Source organism: Pocillopora verrucosa, chromosome 11, assembly GCF_036669915.1.
Source record: "Pocillopora verrucosa isolate sample1 chromosome 11, ASM3666991v2, whole genome shotgun sequence".
Lineage (NCBI taxonomy): Eukaryota > Metazoa > Cnidaria > Anthozoa > Scleractinia > Pocilloporidae > Pocillopora > Pocillopora verrucosa.
The window spans coordinates 1848312-1865887 of record NC_089322.1 but is presented as its reverse complement, the minus strand read 5'-3'; the positions used below and the strand labels follow the sequence as shown (position 1 = coordinate 1865887).

At 37.7% G+C, this 17576-nt stretch overlaps 1 protein-coding gene and 3 pseudogenes across 1 annotated transcript; 3 read left to right on the top strand and 1 right to left on the bottom strand.

Moving 5' to 3' along the window:
- The first annotated feature begins 4247 nt into the window (after positions 1-4247).
- Positions 4248-5322, top strand: LOC136276994 (beta-1 adrenergic receptor-like; annotated as a pseudogene).
- Positions 5323-8319: 2997 nt separating this feature from the next.
- Positions 8320-9005, bottom strand: LOC136284255 (uncharacterized; annotated as a pseudogene).
- Positions 9006-10753: 1748 nt separating this feature from the next.
- On the top strand, positions 10754-12061 carry LOC131795249 (beta-4C adrenergic receptor-like; annotated as a pseudogene).
- A 3784-nt stretch (positions 12062-15845) lies between these two features.
- LOC136277068 (adenosine receptor A3-like) lies at positions 15846-16820 on the top strand. The gene has a single exon (XM_066158716.1). The coding sequence runs from the start codon at positions 15846-15848 to the stop codon at positions 16818-16820; it is 975 nt and encodes a 324-aa protein (XP_066014813.1).
- Positions 16821-17576: the final 756 nt, after the last annotated feature.

Below are 17576 nucleotides of genomic sequence, written 5' to 3'. Positions count from 1 at the left end.
GAGTTTTTTTTAAGCGTGACTGTAGACTGCCGTGAACTAGCCTTGTCACGCAATACCAGCATTAAGAGACTGTCTCACGGCTGGTGAACTCAATTCAAATTAAAAAAAAACATTTAGTTCGGCATTAATATCATGATATGTTGATGTTTCGCCATGGAGAGTATGAAAATCTCCCCAGATGAAATTGAGAAATTATGCAACCGATAGAAATTGGTATATATAATTTAAGTGCCGCTCTCGCCTAGAACGGTCCTCTCGACTTCCCGACGGAAAAAAGTTTTCTTTTATTTTTTGCCCATAAAAAGGGTTTAGGACACATGTTTCAAAAATAGTTTAGTTGTTCTCCAATTCTCATTTTTTGCGTCGCCACAAGTCAAAAATAACTTTTGGCTAGACCACCATTACGGACAGTAATCGAAAATGTAAATTTCACAGAATTTGTCTAGCGCGTAGCGACTGCAATAATATAGCTCACGGAATTCTATCTTGCTACAAGTTACAAGGTACCTTCAATTAGTTCACAGACAAAATGTGGAAACTTCAGCTGAAATATTTTTCATACAAGCGTGATCTGAGGGGAGCCTTCTCTTCGACCTTTATCTGCATATCAAAATTCACCTATTTGTACGAAAGAAATCTCAAAATGAAGCCGTTAATCGAGCTAAAAAAGCATATCAGTGTATAGTTTATACACCAATGAGGTCACCGATTGCCTCAAACCCGCGATTATATCTGTAGCTTTCATCCACCAACAACTTAAAAACAACGCAAATCCATGTGTTTGCTCAATTGCGCTCGTGTCAATGATCCTTTGCATAATTCTGAAACTCGACCAAGATCTCCTCTTGACCGTTCAAACTTCGTTTGTTTATCCTCTACGTTAAAGATTTCAGGTTTTCATAACAAGTGAAGGGAGAATAGATGCCGAGTTGTCCTTAAACATTGCGTAAACGTGATCGGTCGTAACGCTTACGCGCTTGCGTGACTTACAAAGTAAACAAAAGTGATCGGAAGGCGCCTTCTCGATAATTTTCGTTTAAATATCTGGTCATGAACTACGCATAAAGAGTAAAGTTTGATACTCTAGTCATTACAGAGATATCGTGATGCTTAAAAGGGCACACAAACAAGTTGAAATACGTTACGGTGTTTTTTACCCAAACAACACGCATACACTCTGAAAGTGAAATGTAGTAACCACATTAGTCTTGTAATAAAATTGTTCAAATGTTTATTTCTACAGATAATCAACGGCTTAATTTTTGGGTATATCTATGTTGATTATACGTGGCAATTTGAGAATGCTTTTCAAAATCGATTTCTCTTGGTTTCCAGGGGACCAGAGCGGGGATCAGTGGTCGCCAACAGAGTTTCAAGGGAGGGGAGGGACTAAAGAAAAATTGCCTCAGAGAATATTTAAAATATGGTCGATTTATCCCGGTTTTCAGGGGTAAAATAAAGGTGGGTGATCAGTCGTCGCCAGCAGAGAAAAAAGGCAGATTATTAAAAACTGACACGTTAATAAGGAGGGAGAGGGTCATAAGAACGTTACAGAGTCTTATGGGGGATAATGTCTTGACACAACCAAAATCCTCCGACCTCTCCTCCCCACAGGCGATAAATAGTGACCAGTCCCTTAAGAGGATAAATTACAGATGATCTATTTATGACGGCTTTCTGCTGTAGAAACTCAAATTATACGCATTTACCTCTAACAGCAACGATTACTGCAAAAACTCATTCGGAAATAGCAAGAACTGAGGTGTTGGAAAATTAGTGAAACCATAAGTTTCATTATGTATGTTTTATTAATACCCTAAAAAACATAGCTAGCTGTCACTCAAGGATAAAATTTAAAATGAGCATTGACTCATTGACTTGAATGTTTCTGATTCATTTTCGAACACTGTCATTAACTGCTGGAAGATGAGACACATTGTACTGGCCATCATAGACATACTACGGAAAATGTTTCGGCGCAAAAATCAGTCAGCGTAATTTAAATTCGGTCCTCAAGTGTCTTCCGCTTTAATGACTAAAATCTTCAGTGTGGCTAATAAGCACTTTATGCAGTTTGCTGCCGCTAGAGTAAACAGGGACTGGAGATGCAAAATTGTGTTTAGACTTAATTATATTCCAATGGCCAAAATTACTGCGCATTTCAATTTCTTAATAAAATAATGTATATAGGAATTGCAGGAGCAAAGACAGAGAGATTAAATTGAATAGTAAAGCTGGTTTTACTTTAGCGAGATGTTGTAATTATGAAGGTAGTTAAAGAGGAGGGAAATTGGAGACATGATATTCTTTGCACCAAAGTTTCGTCTTCTCTTTAACATCAAAATAGAGATGAGAGAGGAAAAAAAACGAAATTACGAGCCTGATCGGAGACCTTAACTTTAAATGAGGGTTTTGTCACTCGTTGTTCGTTTTACTCATGAATGCAATTTTTTTTGTTGCATTCACACCTTGGGGCCGTAAAGGAACCTCTCCGTTTTGAAGATAATAACAATCGATTCTCCTGAGCAGCAGCTTTCACTTAGACTTGAAAAAAAAACCTATAAAATGAAAGAACAGCATCAACATGGATCCCGACCTAGACTTTTTTTTCCAAACAACAAAAGCCTTTTGTAAAGATAACAACAAGCCGCTGGCACTCAGGAAAGGGTGACCACAACTACTCAACAGGGTGACCGCTTAATACAGGTGGAAATTAAAATAACTAAGAGGTAACAATTTCAGGACTCTGACAACCGACCGTTAAATACAGGGTGACCGCTGATACGGTGCCGCTTCATACAGGTGCCACTGTATTTCTTTCTGATTCCTTGTAAAACGTCAAGACAAGCTGTCTATACTTGTAAATTAATTCTTTGTTCCTACTGATCAGTATTTTGACAATTTTTTTTTAGTTCCCTCTAATTGTTTGGCCAAGAGATTGTAAACATTTTAAAACCTTTTGTTTTGGCCAAATCGAGGAATTAAAGTCACGCGAAAACAAGTACTGAACGATTAATTGTAGTCGAAGTTAAATGTCATATCATCTGTCAAAAGGAACTTTTCACAACTTTTTTTATAATTTTGTTTTTTAAATAGACTCGTTAAACATGTTAATACTATTTTCATACTTTTACAACACAAAAACCTGAGAGTTTCCCGTGTCTAAGCTAAACCGACAGAGGTGATCAAGAAAAACTCATCCTTTAATAAAGATCTGACATTTTCGCGTCTTAGCACAGACCTGAACCATCTACGGCAATATTTGGCCTAATTGCTAAAAAGTAGAATTAAAGTCACCGGTGTTGTCTCTTTTATAAATAGAATACTGTCTGGATTCGGATTGCATCCCAGTATACAGTCATTGCACAAGTCCTTGTTAGTCACATGTAAAATTAAATGTTACATGTCAAATATATATTAATCAACTCATTTGTGGTATTTTTTCGCCTTCATGAGCCGTTTGAAGCGTCTTTTTACTAAAATACTTCTGGCCACAGGCCGTTTTCGCAAAAAGGCGCTTCAAACGGCCCATGAAGGCTAAAAATATCACAATTACGTCCATTGATATTTCATTTAACTTTATTGAGATATTCAGACCGAGATGTAATTCAGATACGTAATTTTCAGAGCTTTATTCATAACCCTCAGATTCTGTTCGTCTGATGTCAACAATAACTAACCACGAGCACATAATGGTCTGCCTGTGGCGACACTTGAAGAAGGATTGTAAATTACGCAAGATGGCTAGTTTCTTCCCCAAAACATGTCCCACAGTATGTCCATGATAGCGTGGCGAATGTTTCTCATCTTCTAGAAGTAAATGGCAGGGTTCAAAGATGAATTAAGAAATGTGAAAGTCAATGCTTAGAGAAAAAAATATTAGGCTCATTTCAATTGCTTTCCTTTATACCAGAGTAACAACTAGCTATGTTTATTAGGATATTATCATATCATTTATGAAGAAACTCGCGGAGTTCTCAAAGTTTTCCTCGAAAACGTGATACGCGACGCGGTGACATACACTGAACACGCCAAGCCACTTATTTTTTCAGAGTCTGTTTTAAAATTATAGAACACGAACGAGAAATTAAACGAGCTCCACAAACGTACAGCTACACGTGTAAAGCGAATGGATGTAACCAATGAAGACTCATAATTATTTCCTTTTAATTTCCCATCTCAGCACCGGCCGCAAACATCTGCCGAGATCTGAGGACTGTTTACTTCAACGTTGAATGATGGAGGGTACTATCGTTGTTATCCTCAGTAACACTTTTGAGAAATTGGCCAGCGAGAATATCGCAACCCATCCATTACTTGTCTGAAATAGCGGCTCCTAGCAGATATCATGAGCAAATTGTATTGTAACCAGTCTTCGCAATTTTTGCCCATATTCACTGAACTTGAAGATCTTCGCTCGACTTTTATCACCAACTGTGTCTTTAACATTTTTCTTACTTACACCGCCTTTATGTTGAATATTGTAACAATCTGCGCCATATACAAAACCTCAACAATGCCAAAAACTCTGAAAACTCTGCTGCTAAGTCTTGCCTGCTCGGATGTTACTGTTGGTTTGTTTAGTCAACCATTATACACTTTCTTCCTTATCAACTGGCTTCGACTAGACAGTCCTAGCTGTAACACTCAACAAGTGCTGACGATTCTAGGCATTTCATTTTCAGCTGCCTCGTTCCTTGGTGTTGTGGCTGTAAGTGTAGACAGGTTCTTAGCTGTTCATCGTCATCTCAGATACCAGGAGCTTGTGACTCACAGGCGTGTTGTTATTGTTGTAACTGGCACATGGGTGTATAGTGCATTTCTTTCTTTAATGATATTGTGGAAGCTTCATAGTACTCGGGATCTTATAAGTACAATAAGTGCTGCTTTCGGTTTATTATCACACTTGTGGTGTACATCAGGATATATCAAACTGTACGACGGCACAAGAATCACATTCAGTCCATGCAAATACGAGGCGAAGCTCAGTCTGAGGAGATAAAAAACTTAACTGTTCTCATTAAATCCACAATTGGCGTATTCTACGTATATCTCGTGTTTTTAATTTGTTATTTGCCTTATCTCATTTGCATGGCTGTTATTCCAATCTATGGCTCGACTATCGTTTTGAAGAAACTTTTTCTTTACTCACTGACTCTCGTGTACCTGAATTCATCTTTGAACCCTGTCATTTACTGCTGGAAGATGAAACACAATCGACACGCTATCATAGACATACTGCGAAAGATGTCTTGGATCAGCAATCGGCCATTTCAGATCAACTACAATCGGTCATCGAGTGTAGTCCTTATTGATAACTGATCCCCTCTATGTGGCTTACAAAGACTATGCGCAGTAATTGTTTACGAGAAAGTGAAAAAGGGACAATACGATTGTACATAAACTTAGTGATAAGACCCAGCAGCCAAATAATCGCGTAATTCCAATTTTAAGTACACAATAAATCGAACAATCTGTAGCGTGGAAGGGAAAGGCTAATTTGAGCAAGAAAGCTGGTTTTATCATCGATGAATAGTGAAATTGTAATTATGGATGTAAATAAAAGTAGGACTTGACTCCTTTGAATTTGAAATTTAAAGAGACTCTCGAGCAAACAGGTAATAAGAATGACAGAGATGATCAATTCAAGGACATGGTATTGATAGCAAGATTCTCAGAACTAAACAGCAAATAAATATAAGGTACGATCATAAGTGAAGGGAATAAACTTCCAGTTCTTTTATTACAAGTTAAAAACTCTAAACGATTCTACGATAAAACGGTGTAGCATCGCATTAAGAGCGTCTCGTAATGCCCTCAGGAAGAAAAACAAACAGGCGTTAGTATTTATGAGGGAAGAAGAAACGGTGTTAATCATTGGCTAATGAGTGGATTCAAAACAAAAATGGATTGGACGATATACTTGAAAATTAAACAAACAACGTAAAGCATCGAGTTTGTCTCGACACTTTGAGGTAAAAAGTTAGTCAAAGCAGAATGCTGCGTATGAAAACAAAAGCAGAGGATGCTATAAATTTATTGATTAACCCGCAGATGTTTGCAGGTGGTCCTTGGTAATAGCGGGAGTTTTGAGAACTTAAAATTAAGTGTGTTTTTCCTTGTCATCTCCTTTCGCTTAGATGCAAATAACAGATAGGTTTTGACACCAATTTGACAATCATTTTTAATTTCTGGACAAGTTAAGAGGCTGTCCACCTAAGTACGGATAAGGCAAATTTCGGCCCTTCACCGATTTCCCTAAGTTTTTCAGTGAAAGTCGAAAATTCTATCCCATGTACAAACATCACATTTATTTTGATAATTTTTCATCCTTTTTCATTTTTTATGAGACAATTTTAAAGGTCACCCCAGAACTGCCCAATTTGAGCGCTATCAAATCCTTATTTCTCGATCTAAAAAGCTGATTATTTCACATACTTAAGAATGACTTTATTTCAATATTTTAAAGGTAAGATGATTGCATTCTATAAAATTTTTACCGAGATGAAATTTTCAAAATACCTTATCATCAGCATTGAAATTTGTGAGGAGCGAGGTATATGTGGTTGAAAGCTATTTTCTCTTTCGTGGGACCTGATCTCGAGTCAAGTCTATTGCAGCTTAAAAGTACTTGGATAGAACAAGTTAAACATAGAATAAAACTTTTGGGCACTCCTCATCCTGCACCGTTGAGAACTTTGCGAATTTCATAAATATTCGCCATCTTGATTGAAACCAACGATGAGGCGGTCCGACCTGCAGACAGGTTTCTAAAGCGTAACAGCCACAAAATACTTGAAAGTGCCGCAACGATTATCTGATGGAGTATCAAGATCGATATTATTCATCATTTTGGCCATTGTTTCACGAAATGGTTCAAATTATCCAGAAAAATACTACGTTAATAATTCCTATATGCAAATCAGCTTCGTGCGTTCATGTTATAATACACGTCAAAAATAGTTTCCGTAACAACATTTAGCCGTTCAAAGAAGTGTTCCTATAAATGTGAAACTCCTCTGTTGTATCCTTTCTTGAAAACTTTACGTAAAATTTCAAGAGCCAATTGTTTTGAACACAATGCGCTAAGGGAATCCAGTTTGTTTTGACAACTAAGTTGACAATTTCCCGCAAGTGTTTTTATCTTGTACGTAATCTTTTCAGACCTCTTTGCCGTTTTTTTTTTTCAGGAAAATAATTCACCCTTACTTGGGGAAAAATTTCGTCTCACTATTTGTGAAAGTTGTTTAGATTGTGAGCTAGTTGGTTCTCGTTATTAACGCGGTGGAGTTTTTCAGCGTGACTGTGGACTGCCGTGAACTAGCCTAGTCACGCAATACCAGCATTACAAGATTGTCTCACGGCTGATGAGCTCAAATTAAAGAAACATTTAGTTCGGCATTTATATCATGATATGTTGATGTTTTGCCGTCGAGAGTATGAAAATAGAAATTGGTATATTTGATTTAATAAACGTTTCCAAAGGTAGGTAAGCAAATTTAGTAACTTAAGTTAAAGGCATAAATCATAGAGGAAATTTCAAGAAGGTAATAGAAAGAGTCTCTTTTGTAAATGCTCGTACATGCTGTAGAGTGAGAGTGAACATGACTCACGGTCACGGTAGGCTTATGATTTTTTTTGTTTTGAAATTAAAGGCATGACTACAAAATAACAGACGCCAATTTTAAAATGATTTTCACGGGTTTGCTTACATGTTAATGCTTTAAGCGCTTTTACTCATCGATATAGAACTATACATCAGGGTACTTAGAGGCGGTGCACATTACTCTTCAACAAATCCACTCTAAATGCCCTATCATTGGTTTGCCAGGGCTCAATACTTACAGTCATCCCAACCGAGACCCGTGTTTTGCACTTCATTATAGCATTGACACCCTTGTATAAAGGACATCAGTTGCTCAATCAGGTTTTTTTTCCTGTCTCTTGATATAAATTGTGTTTCAAGAAAGCGCAAGATTTCTTTAAGAAGTGAAACATTAAAAAGACTCAGTTTATTATCCCTCGCATACTCGCACAACTTAAAAACGTCGTAAGACAGAGAGTGTTGCGGCCTCAGCTCGTTAGAAATGTGCGCCATTAGCTGTTGTCTTTCAGCTTCTTTTTCCTCCAGAAATAGTTCCTTTGGATTGTGCTCGACTTCTGATTGTGCTTGTTGCCTTCTTCTGCTCGCTGCAAGGCGAGAAAAGAAACCGTGTACTTGGTTCTTGGTCAACCACTCGCCTCATTCAAACAACCTTCTATTCTGCTCATCTCTTGTCTTGCGCATATCATTTGAGACTTACTACTGAGGGTCAGCTTTTAGCCTGACTGTTCCCCTTGGTCACACTTTGCAGTTAGATATTTCTTAACTTTGTTAGTGAATCTAATGGATCATCCTCGTGGCCTGTGTAGGGTCCAGCCCATAATGACCGTGTGCAACGCGGGTATTGAGACATTTTCACTTTGGTGGTTCAGACGGTTCATTTTCAGTGACGTTGACTGATGTAATAAACCTGTCTACCCAATCTCTACGAAGCTTATCATATAGCGTTTCTGACGGCCTTTCATCTTTGACGCAATGATTCCCTACGTCCAAATGTGACTCGAGCTCTGAAAATGTTTGGAAACTCTTCACGCATCCAGGCTTGGAACATTCAAACATGCTTATATTCGAATCGTCCCAGTCATTCTCTTCTTCTGAACTCTCTGTCACAGGATCTGAGCATTGATAAACACGTGCATCATGAAGAGGGAAAAAATGTGTCACTAACAATGATACCAGTGTCCCCTTAGCCCTTTAACACCAGCTGGTCAAAAGAGATTTCCTTGTCACGCCCTATCCCGCACGACCTCCTCACACGAATACCTTTCTCCTCAAACTGGACATTGTGAAGCTTTCTAAAATCATCTATCTTGTTCACTTCTAGGGTTATCTTCGCCTCATTAACTTCGCAAACGCATGCGGATGTACCTTTCACTGGTCTTTCAGAAAGTGCCCTCCTCATGTCTCCCGCTAATAGAATGTGGTGTCCTTCCAGGCGTTTCAAACACATCTAGGAGGCCTATAGTCCCTATCATGCGTAAGAGTTGTCGTTGTGGGTGTGAGATAAAGGAAAAGTGTTTTCGAACCGTAGGGACGAGTAAAAGAGGGGCGACATCGTGCGAGGCATGGGGAAGAGATGCTCAGGACTATATCTGTCTCCTTCATTGCCACCAAACAGGCTGGCCAGTAGTCTTGGTGTAGCAATAGCATAAAAGAATTAAAGAAATTTCCTCGGTTGATGATAAAAAACGCATTTTTGTATTTACGACTGCGACACCAATAATTAACCAAGGGAAATGGACATGTGACCAACAACAACAAAAACTTATAGGAGTATTGACAGTTGAGGAAACAGAACTAGAGAGAGCCACAAGGCTATTGGTACTTACGTGATCTTACAGCGGCGATTTCTTTAAATATAAGTCTTATTTCGTCAGGTATTTGGAAGGTTGTGACGTGGCTGCCCGCCACACTTGTAACTTTCCTAGTATGGCCGGGGTATTGGCACGATCTTGGACCTCGTTAGAATCTTCCTAGTTAGTGTCTGTGCCTCGGGCAGATGGTCATTCCCTCGAGCTGAATTCTCGACAAATGCTGAATTCCCGCTCTCGCCATGATTAATTTGGCTTCTGTAACTTCGCTGTATTTTGACAAGTAGCAGCTAACCAAATGGGCGGATATATCTGTGTTACACTTGGAGAGCAAAACATGCTCTACTTCCTCCTTACTAGAATCGACTTTGCAGTATTTCGTTAAGAGAGCAATTTGGGGGGACAGCAGGCATTTTTAGTGCAAACAAAGAAAACGTCTCAAGAAACACTGTCTCGGATTTGTCTGAAAATCTTGCCGACAAATCGTTTTGTTCCCGACAAATTTTAATTGAATTAGGAAGAAATAAACAGGTTTGCCAAATATTCTTTCGCAAAAAATAGAAATTCCACACAGAAAAGTTAAAAAGTCTTAACTTTAATAAGCTTTAGGCAAAAACATTTCGTGTTTTTGAAGAGATGACCAGTATTAAAAGGAAATGTAGCTGCCGTCGAATTTCTTTATCAAAATTAATCAATAATTTAATTAGGTGAAACAGAAACACAGGGCTCTTTTTTAGCGCCTCATAGAAAATGAAAATGGTCATATAAATATAATACTAAATTTTTGTCTTGAAAATGCGGAAAACATCCCTACAGTAAAAAAAAACAGAACTTTTTTTCATCAAGAAAACGCCAAAAAAAAATGTGTCCTAAACTACATATTACATAACTTTCTGTAGCTAATTTGCATAATTTATTAACCGCAAGAAAGCTCTCCCTCCTTGTTTGTTCTTCAGCGCACCTATATCTCAAATACAACGGCGTAAACGCGATATAATATTTATTTCTGATGTACAAACCAACCTCTCATTATTTATTGTTTGATTTTAAGGTGGTTCTCGGTCCCGATATTAATAAACTGTCGGACCGTGTTTTATCGAGATAAAAACAAGAGCGAACTGAACAACTTTATTTGTCAAAACAAACTGGATTCCGTTCGCGCATTGTGTTCAAAGAAAATGGCTCTTGAAATTTTTACGTAATGCATTCAGAAAGGATACAAAAATTAAGTTTCCACATTCTTAAAAACACTTCTTTGAATGGCTAAATGTTGTTACGGAAACTGTTTGTGACGTGTATCTTATAAACACTATAGCTGCAGCCAGGAGGCTGCAGTTAATTTGCATTTAGGAATTAAAAAGTATTTCCATTTCTTTCCCAACCCCCCTTCCCCACCCGCTAAACACTGATAAACACTGGTCAGTCCGTAACTAAGCCACTTATTTTTCCAAAGTCTGTTTTAGAATTATCGAACATGAACAAGAAATTAAACGAGCTAGACAAGTGTTGGGCGAATGGAGGTAACCAAGAAGTCTCATGATTAATTTATTTCCTTTTAACTTCTCATCTCAGCACTGGTCACAACCATCTGTTGAGATCTGAGGACTGTTTACTTGAACGTTGAATAACGGAGGGTGCTATCGTTGTTATCCTCAGTAAGGCTTGTGAGAAGTTGGCGTGCTAAAATATCGCAACCCATTCACTATTTGTCTGAAATAACGGCTCCTAGCGGATATCATGAGCAAATTGTATTGTAACCAGTCTTCGAAGTTTTTTCCCATATTCACTGAACTTGAAGATCTTCGTTCGACTTGTATCGCTAACTGTGTCTTTAACAATTTTCTTAGTCACACCGCCTTCATGTTGAATATTGTGACAATCTACGCCGTATACAAAACTTCAACAATGCCAAAAACTTTGAAAACTCTGCTGTTAAGTCTTGCCTGCTCGGATGTTGCTGTTGGTTTGTCTGTTCAACCATTATACTCTTTCTTTCTGATCAACTGGCTTCGACTAGACATTCGTGGCTGTAACACTCAACAAGTGTGGGCGATTTCAGGTACTTTATTTTCAGTTGCTTCGTTCCTTGGTGTTGTGGCTGTAAGTGTAGACAGGTTCTTGGCTGTTCATCTTCATCTCAGATACCAGGAGCTTGTGACTCACATGCGTGTTGTTGCTGTGGTGGTCAGCATATGGGTGTACAGTGGGTTTTTTTCTTTGATGAAATTGTGGGAGCCTTTTAATGCTTGGAACCTTATAAGAACAATTACTGCTGCTTTCGGTTTTCTTATCACACTCGTGGTGTATATCAGGATATATCAAACTGTGCGACGGCACAAGAATCACATTCAGTCCATGCAAATACGAGACGAAACTCAGTCTGAGGAGATAAAAAACTTAACTCATTCTCATTAAATTCACAGTTGGCATATTCTATGTATATATCGTGTTTTTAATTTGTTATTTGCATTATATAATTTGCATGGCTGTTATTCAAATCTAAGGCTCGAATATCGCTTTGAAGAAACGTTTTCTTTACTCATTGACTCTCGTGTATCTGAATTCATCTTTGAACCCTGTTATTTACTGCTGGAAGATGAAGCGCATTCGACACGCTATCATAGACGTACTGCGAAGGATGTCTTAGATCAGCAATCGGCCATTTCGGATCAACTACAATCGGTCATCGAGTGTCGTCCATATTGATAATTGATCCCCTCTACGTAGCTTACAAAGACTATGGGCCGTAATTGTTTACGAGAAAATGAAATGGGGACAAATGAGATTGTACATAAACTTAGTGATATGACCCGGCAGCCAAATAATCGCGTAGTTCTAATTTTAAGTACACAATAAATCGAATAATCTGTAGTGTGACAGGGAAAGGCTAATTTGAGCAAGAAAGCTAGTTTTGTAATCGATGGATAGAGAAATTGTAATTATGGATGTAAATAAAAGTAGGATACGACACATGATTTTATTCACATCAAGGTTTCCGTTGCTTTTAGTTTCAAATCAGAATTTAAAACCAATTACGGTGGTTGCGGACTTAAGCTTCGGAAAAGGTTTCATTTTTTCCCTTGTAAATTTTGCCCATAACTGCTAACTGTTTCGCCGAATCTCTTAGAACAAGCATTGACAACCAAGTGACATGCCAGCTTCAAATAAAACAGAAGGAAATGTTTTGCCATCCATCCTTCTGCCTCAAAAGCAGAATTCTGAAATTATTCTGTAATAGTGGAAATAAACGTCTTCCTTTTAATATACAGTCAACGCTTTGACTACCCTTAAAGTATAATTTGAAGAAATTCTCAAGCAAACAGGTAATAAGAACAACAGAGATGATCAATTTGGGGACATAGTATTGATAGTAAGATTCTCAGAACTAAACAACAAATAAATATAAGGTAAGATCAGGAGCGAAGGGAATAAACTTCCAGCTCTTTCATTAGAAGTTAAAAACTTTAATTGATCCTATGATAAAAAGGTATAGCGTCACATTGAGAGCGTCTCGTAATACCCTTAGGAATAAAAACAAACTGGAGCTAGTATTTACGAGGGAAGAAGAATCCATGTTAATCATTAGCTAATGAGTGGATTCAAAACGAAAATGGATTGATCGATATCCTTGAAAATTAAACAAACTACAAAAAGCATGAGTTTGCCTTAACACTTTTGAGGGAAAAACTTAGTCGAAGGAGAATACTGCATATGAAAACGAAAGCAGTGGTGACTTTAGAGTTATTGATTACCCCGCAGATGTTTGCAGGTGGTTCTTTATAACACCTGGGGTTTTGAGAACTTAAAAATTAAGTATGTTTTTCCTTGTTATTTCCTTTGTTTATATGCAAATAACGGATACGTTTTGGAATCATTATGACAATTTCTAGACAAGTTGATGGGTCAATTAAATGAGATGTAATGAAAACATTAGTCTCGAAATAAAAGTGTTCAAAAGTTTGTTTATTCAGATAATCGACGGCTTAAATTTTGGGCACATCTATGATGATTTCGTGGCAATTTGAAAATGCCTTTCAAAATCTCGGAGGATATTTCTAAAAGCCTCGATTTCTCCTGGTTTTCAGGGGCAACAGAGTGGGGATCAGTTGTCGCCAAGAGAGTTTCGAGGGAGGGGGGCTAAATAAACTTGCCTTGGAGAATATTTGTCACAGCGTCGCTTTTCAGCTTTCTTAAAAACTGACAAGGCAATAAGGCAGGAGGGGGTAATAAGAATATTACAGTCTTATGGGGGATAATATTGTTTTTATCTTGACACAACCAAAATCCTCCTTAGGTAATAAATAAAACATCAAAAAGCGTTCAAGATGATAACAATACATTCTGAACAATAAGCAATGTTTCGTTTAATTATCTTAACCCATAATAAGTTATGTAACTTATGGAACTTTTGGTATCACTGATCTCGCTTTTCCTGAATGAGTTTTTGCAGTAATCGTTGCTTTTAGAAGTAAATGCGTATAATCTGAGTTATTACAGCAGAAAGCCATTAAAAATAGTTCATCTGTCATTTATCCTCCTAAGAGACTAATCATCACTCATCGCCTGTGGGGAGAGGGGAGAGGGGTGTTAGAGGATCTTGGTCGAGTTACAACAATCTTTACACAGTCTCCCATAAGATTCTATAAGATTCCTATGACCCCTCCTTCCTTAGGTGACAGTTAATTGGTCAGTCAGTCTCCTCTTAGTATTCTGTTGGCGACAACTGAAACCCCTTCTGTCTTTCCTAAGAGCTAGGAAAAGTCGACGCCGTTACAAATAATCTCCGAGATCACCAAGTCATCATAACGGATAATCCTGAAATTTAAGCCGTCGATTATCTGTCAAAAAAAAAACCAAACTTTTATAACGAGAATAATTTTTTGACTATATTTTACGTAACTGACCATTAACTTGTCGAGAAATTAGAAAGAATTGTTATATTAATTGAAAAACCTATCAGTTATTGCGTCTAAGCGAAAAAAGATTACAAAGAAAAACATGTTTAATTTTAAGCTCATAAAATTCCCGGTCAGCTAGTATTATGTACAATCAAATTAAAACATCTGCAGACTAATCGATAACTTTCGTTTTCGTATGCAGCATTCTGCTTTGAATAAATTTTTAATTAAATTTTTAAAAGTGTAACCAAAGGCAAACGAAATGCTCTTCGCTGTTTGTTTAGTTTTCAAGCATATCAATCAACTATTTTCGTTTTCCATTCACTCAATAGACAATGATAGGCAATAATTTCCCTTTCCTTCTTAAATACGTGCTCCTGGCTTCTTCTCTTCCTGACGGAAAAACGTGACGCTCCAAATGTGACGCTATACTATTTCATCGTGGAATCATTTAAAGCTTTTAACTTCTAAAGAAAGAGCCGGAAGTTTATTCCCTTTACTCATGATCATAACTTTCATTTATTTGTGGTTTATTCGTGACCATCTTGCTATCAATACCGTGTCCCTAAATTGATCATCTTTGCCATTCTCATTATCTGCTTGCTTAAACTTTCTTCAAATTACACTTTAATATGGGAGTTAAGGAGTTTACTGTCTATTAATATGAGCACCGTATACGACTCCAACATGCTAATTTTAGCCGCGTAAATTATGTACACCTTCAATCTTCCTCCAAATTATTATAAAGCAAGATAGAACTATATCTCGATCAGGATGGTCACGCGAGAAGTGAGCTGTTGCCGTAAAATTCGGTCATTTAAGATGAAAGTTCTATGCCATATCATCGGAAAAAGTAAATTAGGTAAAACGCCGTAATTGCATGGTCACAGCAAGTTACTCAAAAGCTATTTTCGTTTTGTTTTGTTTTTTTCCTTTTTTCCAAACAGGCCTAGTTGATTGCCAGACTTGTGGAAACGAAACCAATAACGATGAAAATCTTTTTAATTGCAAATATTTCACATTGTCACAATGATGCTAGCAATAAATGTCACCCTTCAAAGTTAAAAGTCGTAGATTGAAAGAAAAATACTGCAGGATCTTTGCTTGCAACATGATCCATTCATTAAAATTAGCGCAAACAGATGCTTTTCAACTTTATGCCCGTGAAAGTGTGTTTTCATTAAGGCAAGCGCAATTTTTCTTCGAGGACTTTAGCTCACTCCCGCTTAGGGGTTATGCCGGGGGTCTGACACCACTTGGAGACCTCTAACTGACTACCCTTTACAGGACTATAGAGAACTGGTTGCCATTGAACTGCCAATAAGAGAGAAGAAGCTTAACAGAAGCTTATCGAATGGAGGTAATCAAGGAAAACTCATATTTCAAATTATTTTTTTTCAACTTCCCATCTCAGCACCGGCCGCAACCATCTGCCGAGATCTGAGGACTGTTTATTTGATCGTTAAATGACGGAGGGTGCTACATCGCGAACCATTCATTATTTGTCTGAAATAGCGGCTCCAAGCAAAAATCATGAACAAATTGTACTGTAACCAGTCTTTGCGATATTTGCCCATATTCACCGAACTTGAAGATCTTCGTGCGACTTGTATTGCCAACTCTGTCTTCAACATTTTTCTTACTTACACCGCCTTCATGTTGAATATTGTGACAATCTACGCCATGCACAAAATTTCAACAATGCCAAAACCTTTGAAAACTCTGCTGCTAAGTCTTGCCTGCTCGGATGTTGCTGTTGGTTTGTTTAGTCAACCATTACACACTTTCTATCTGATCAACTGGCTTCGACTGCACAATCTTAGCTGTAACACTGTACAAGTAGGGACGATTTTAAATGGTTTATTTTTAACTGCTTCGTTCCTTGGTGTTGTGGCTGTAAGTGTAGACAGGCTCTTGGCTGTTCATCTTCATCTCAGATACCAAGAGCTTGTGACTCACAGGCGTGTTGTTGTTGTGGTGATCAGCATATGGGTGTACAGTGCATTTGTTTCTTTGATTACGTTGTCGGGGCTTCTTAGTGTTCAGGGTTTAATCGGTACAATTACTGCTGTTATCGGTTTTATTATCACACTCGCGGTGTACATAAGGATTTATGGAACTGTCCGACGGCACAGGAATCAGATTCAGTCCGTCCAAATACGAGACGAAGCTCAGTCTGAGGAGATAAAAAACTTAGCTATTCTCATCAAATCCATAGTTGGCATATTCTACGTATATCTCGTGTTTTTAATTTGTTATTTTCCTCTTACCATTTGCCTTGTTGTTATTCGAATCAATGGCTCGAGTATCGTTTTAAAAAAATTGTATATTTTCTCATTGACTCTCGTGTATCTGAATTCCTCTTTGAACCCTGTCATTTACTGCTGGAAGATGAGACACATTCGACACACCATCATGGACATATTACGAAAGATGTCTTGGATCAGCAATCGGCCATTTCGGATCAACTACAATCGGTCATCGAGTGTCGTCCATATTGATAACTGATACCCTCTGTGTGGCTTACAAAGACTGCGCGCAGTAATTGTTTACGACAAAGTAAATAGGGACACACAAGATCGTATAAAAACTTAATGATAAGACCCGGCAGTCAGGTAATTGCCTAGTTCCAATTTTAAGTCCAATAAGTTTCTAGTTTGGAAGGGATGGGGCTAATTTTAGGAAGAAAGCTGGTTTTGTCATCGATGAGTGGTGAGAGTGTAATTATGGATGCAGATAAAAGTAAGAGAGGAGACATGACTTATTCATTTCAAGGTTTTCTTCGCTCTTAATTTCTAATCAAAGTTATAATCAATAACGGTGGTTTCGGACTTGAGCTTCGGAAAAGCATCTTTTTCCCTCATGTAAATTTTTCCTATGAATGCCAACTCTTTCGCCAATTCCCCATCTCTTAAACTAACATTGACAAGTAATTGACATGCCAGCTTCAAATAAAAAAAAGGAAACTTATGTCATCCATCCTTCTGCCGCAAAACCAGAATTTCCAAGTTACTCTGACTGTAATAGTGGGAAACAAACTTCTTCCTTTTAATAAACAGTCAACCCCTTGACTCCCCTTGATGTGTTATTTAAAAAAATTCTCAAGCAAACAGGTAATAAGAATGACAGAGATGATCAATTTGGGGACATGGTATTGATAGTAAGATTCTCAGGACTAAACAACAAATAAATGTAAGGTATGATCATGGAAGAAGGGAATAAACTTGCACGTCTTTCATTATGTTAATAGTTGCAAACTTTAAA

Excerpts from the sequence above, each read along its gene's own strand:
- LOC136277068 (XM_066158716.1), top strand. The coding sequence starts at position 15,846 with ATGAACAAATTGTACTGTAACCAGTCTTTGCGATATTTGCCCATATTC.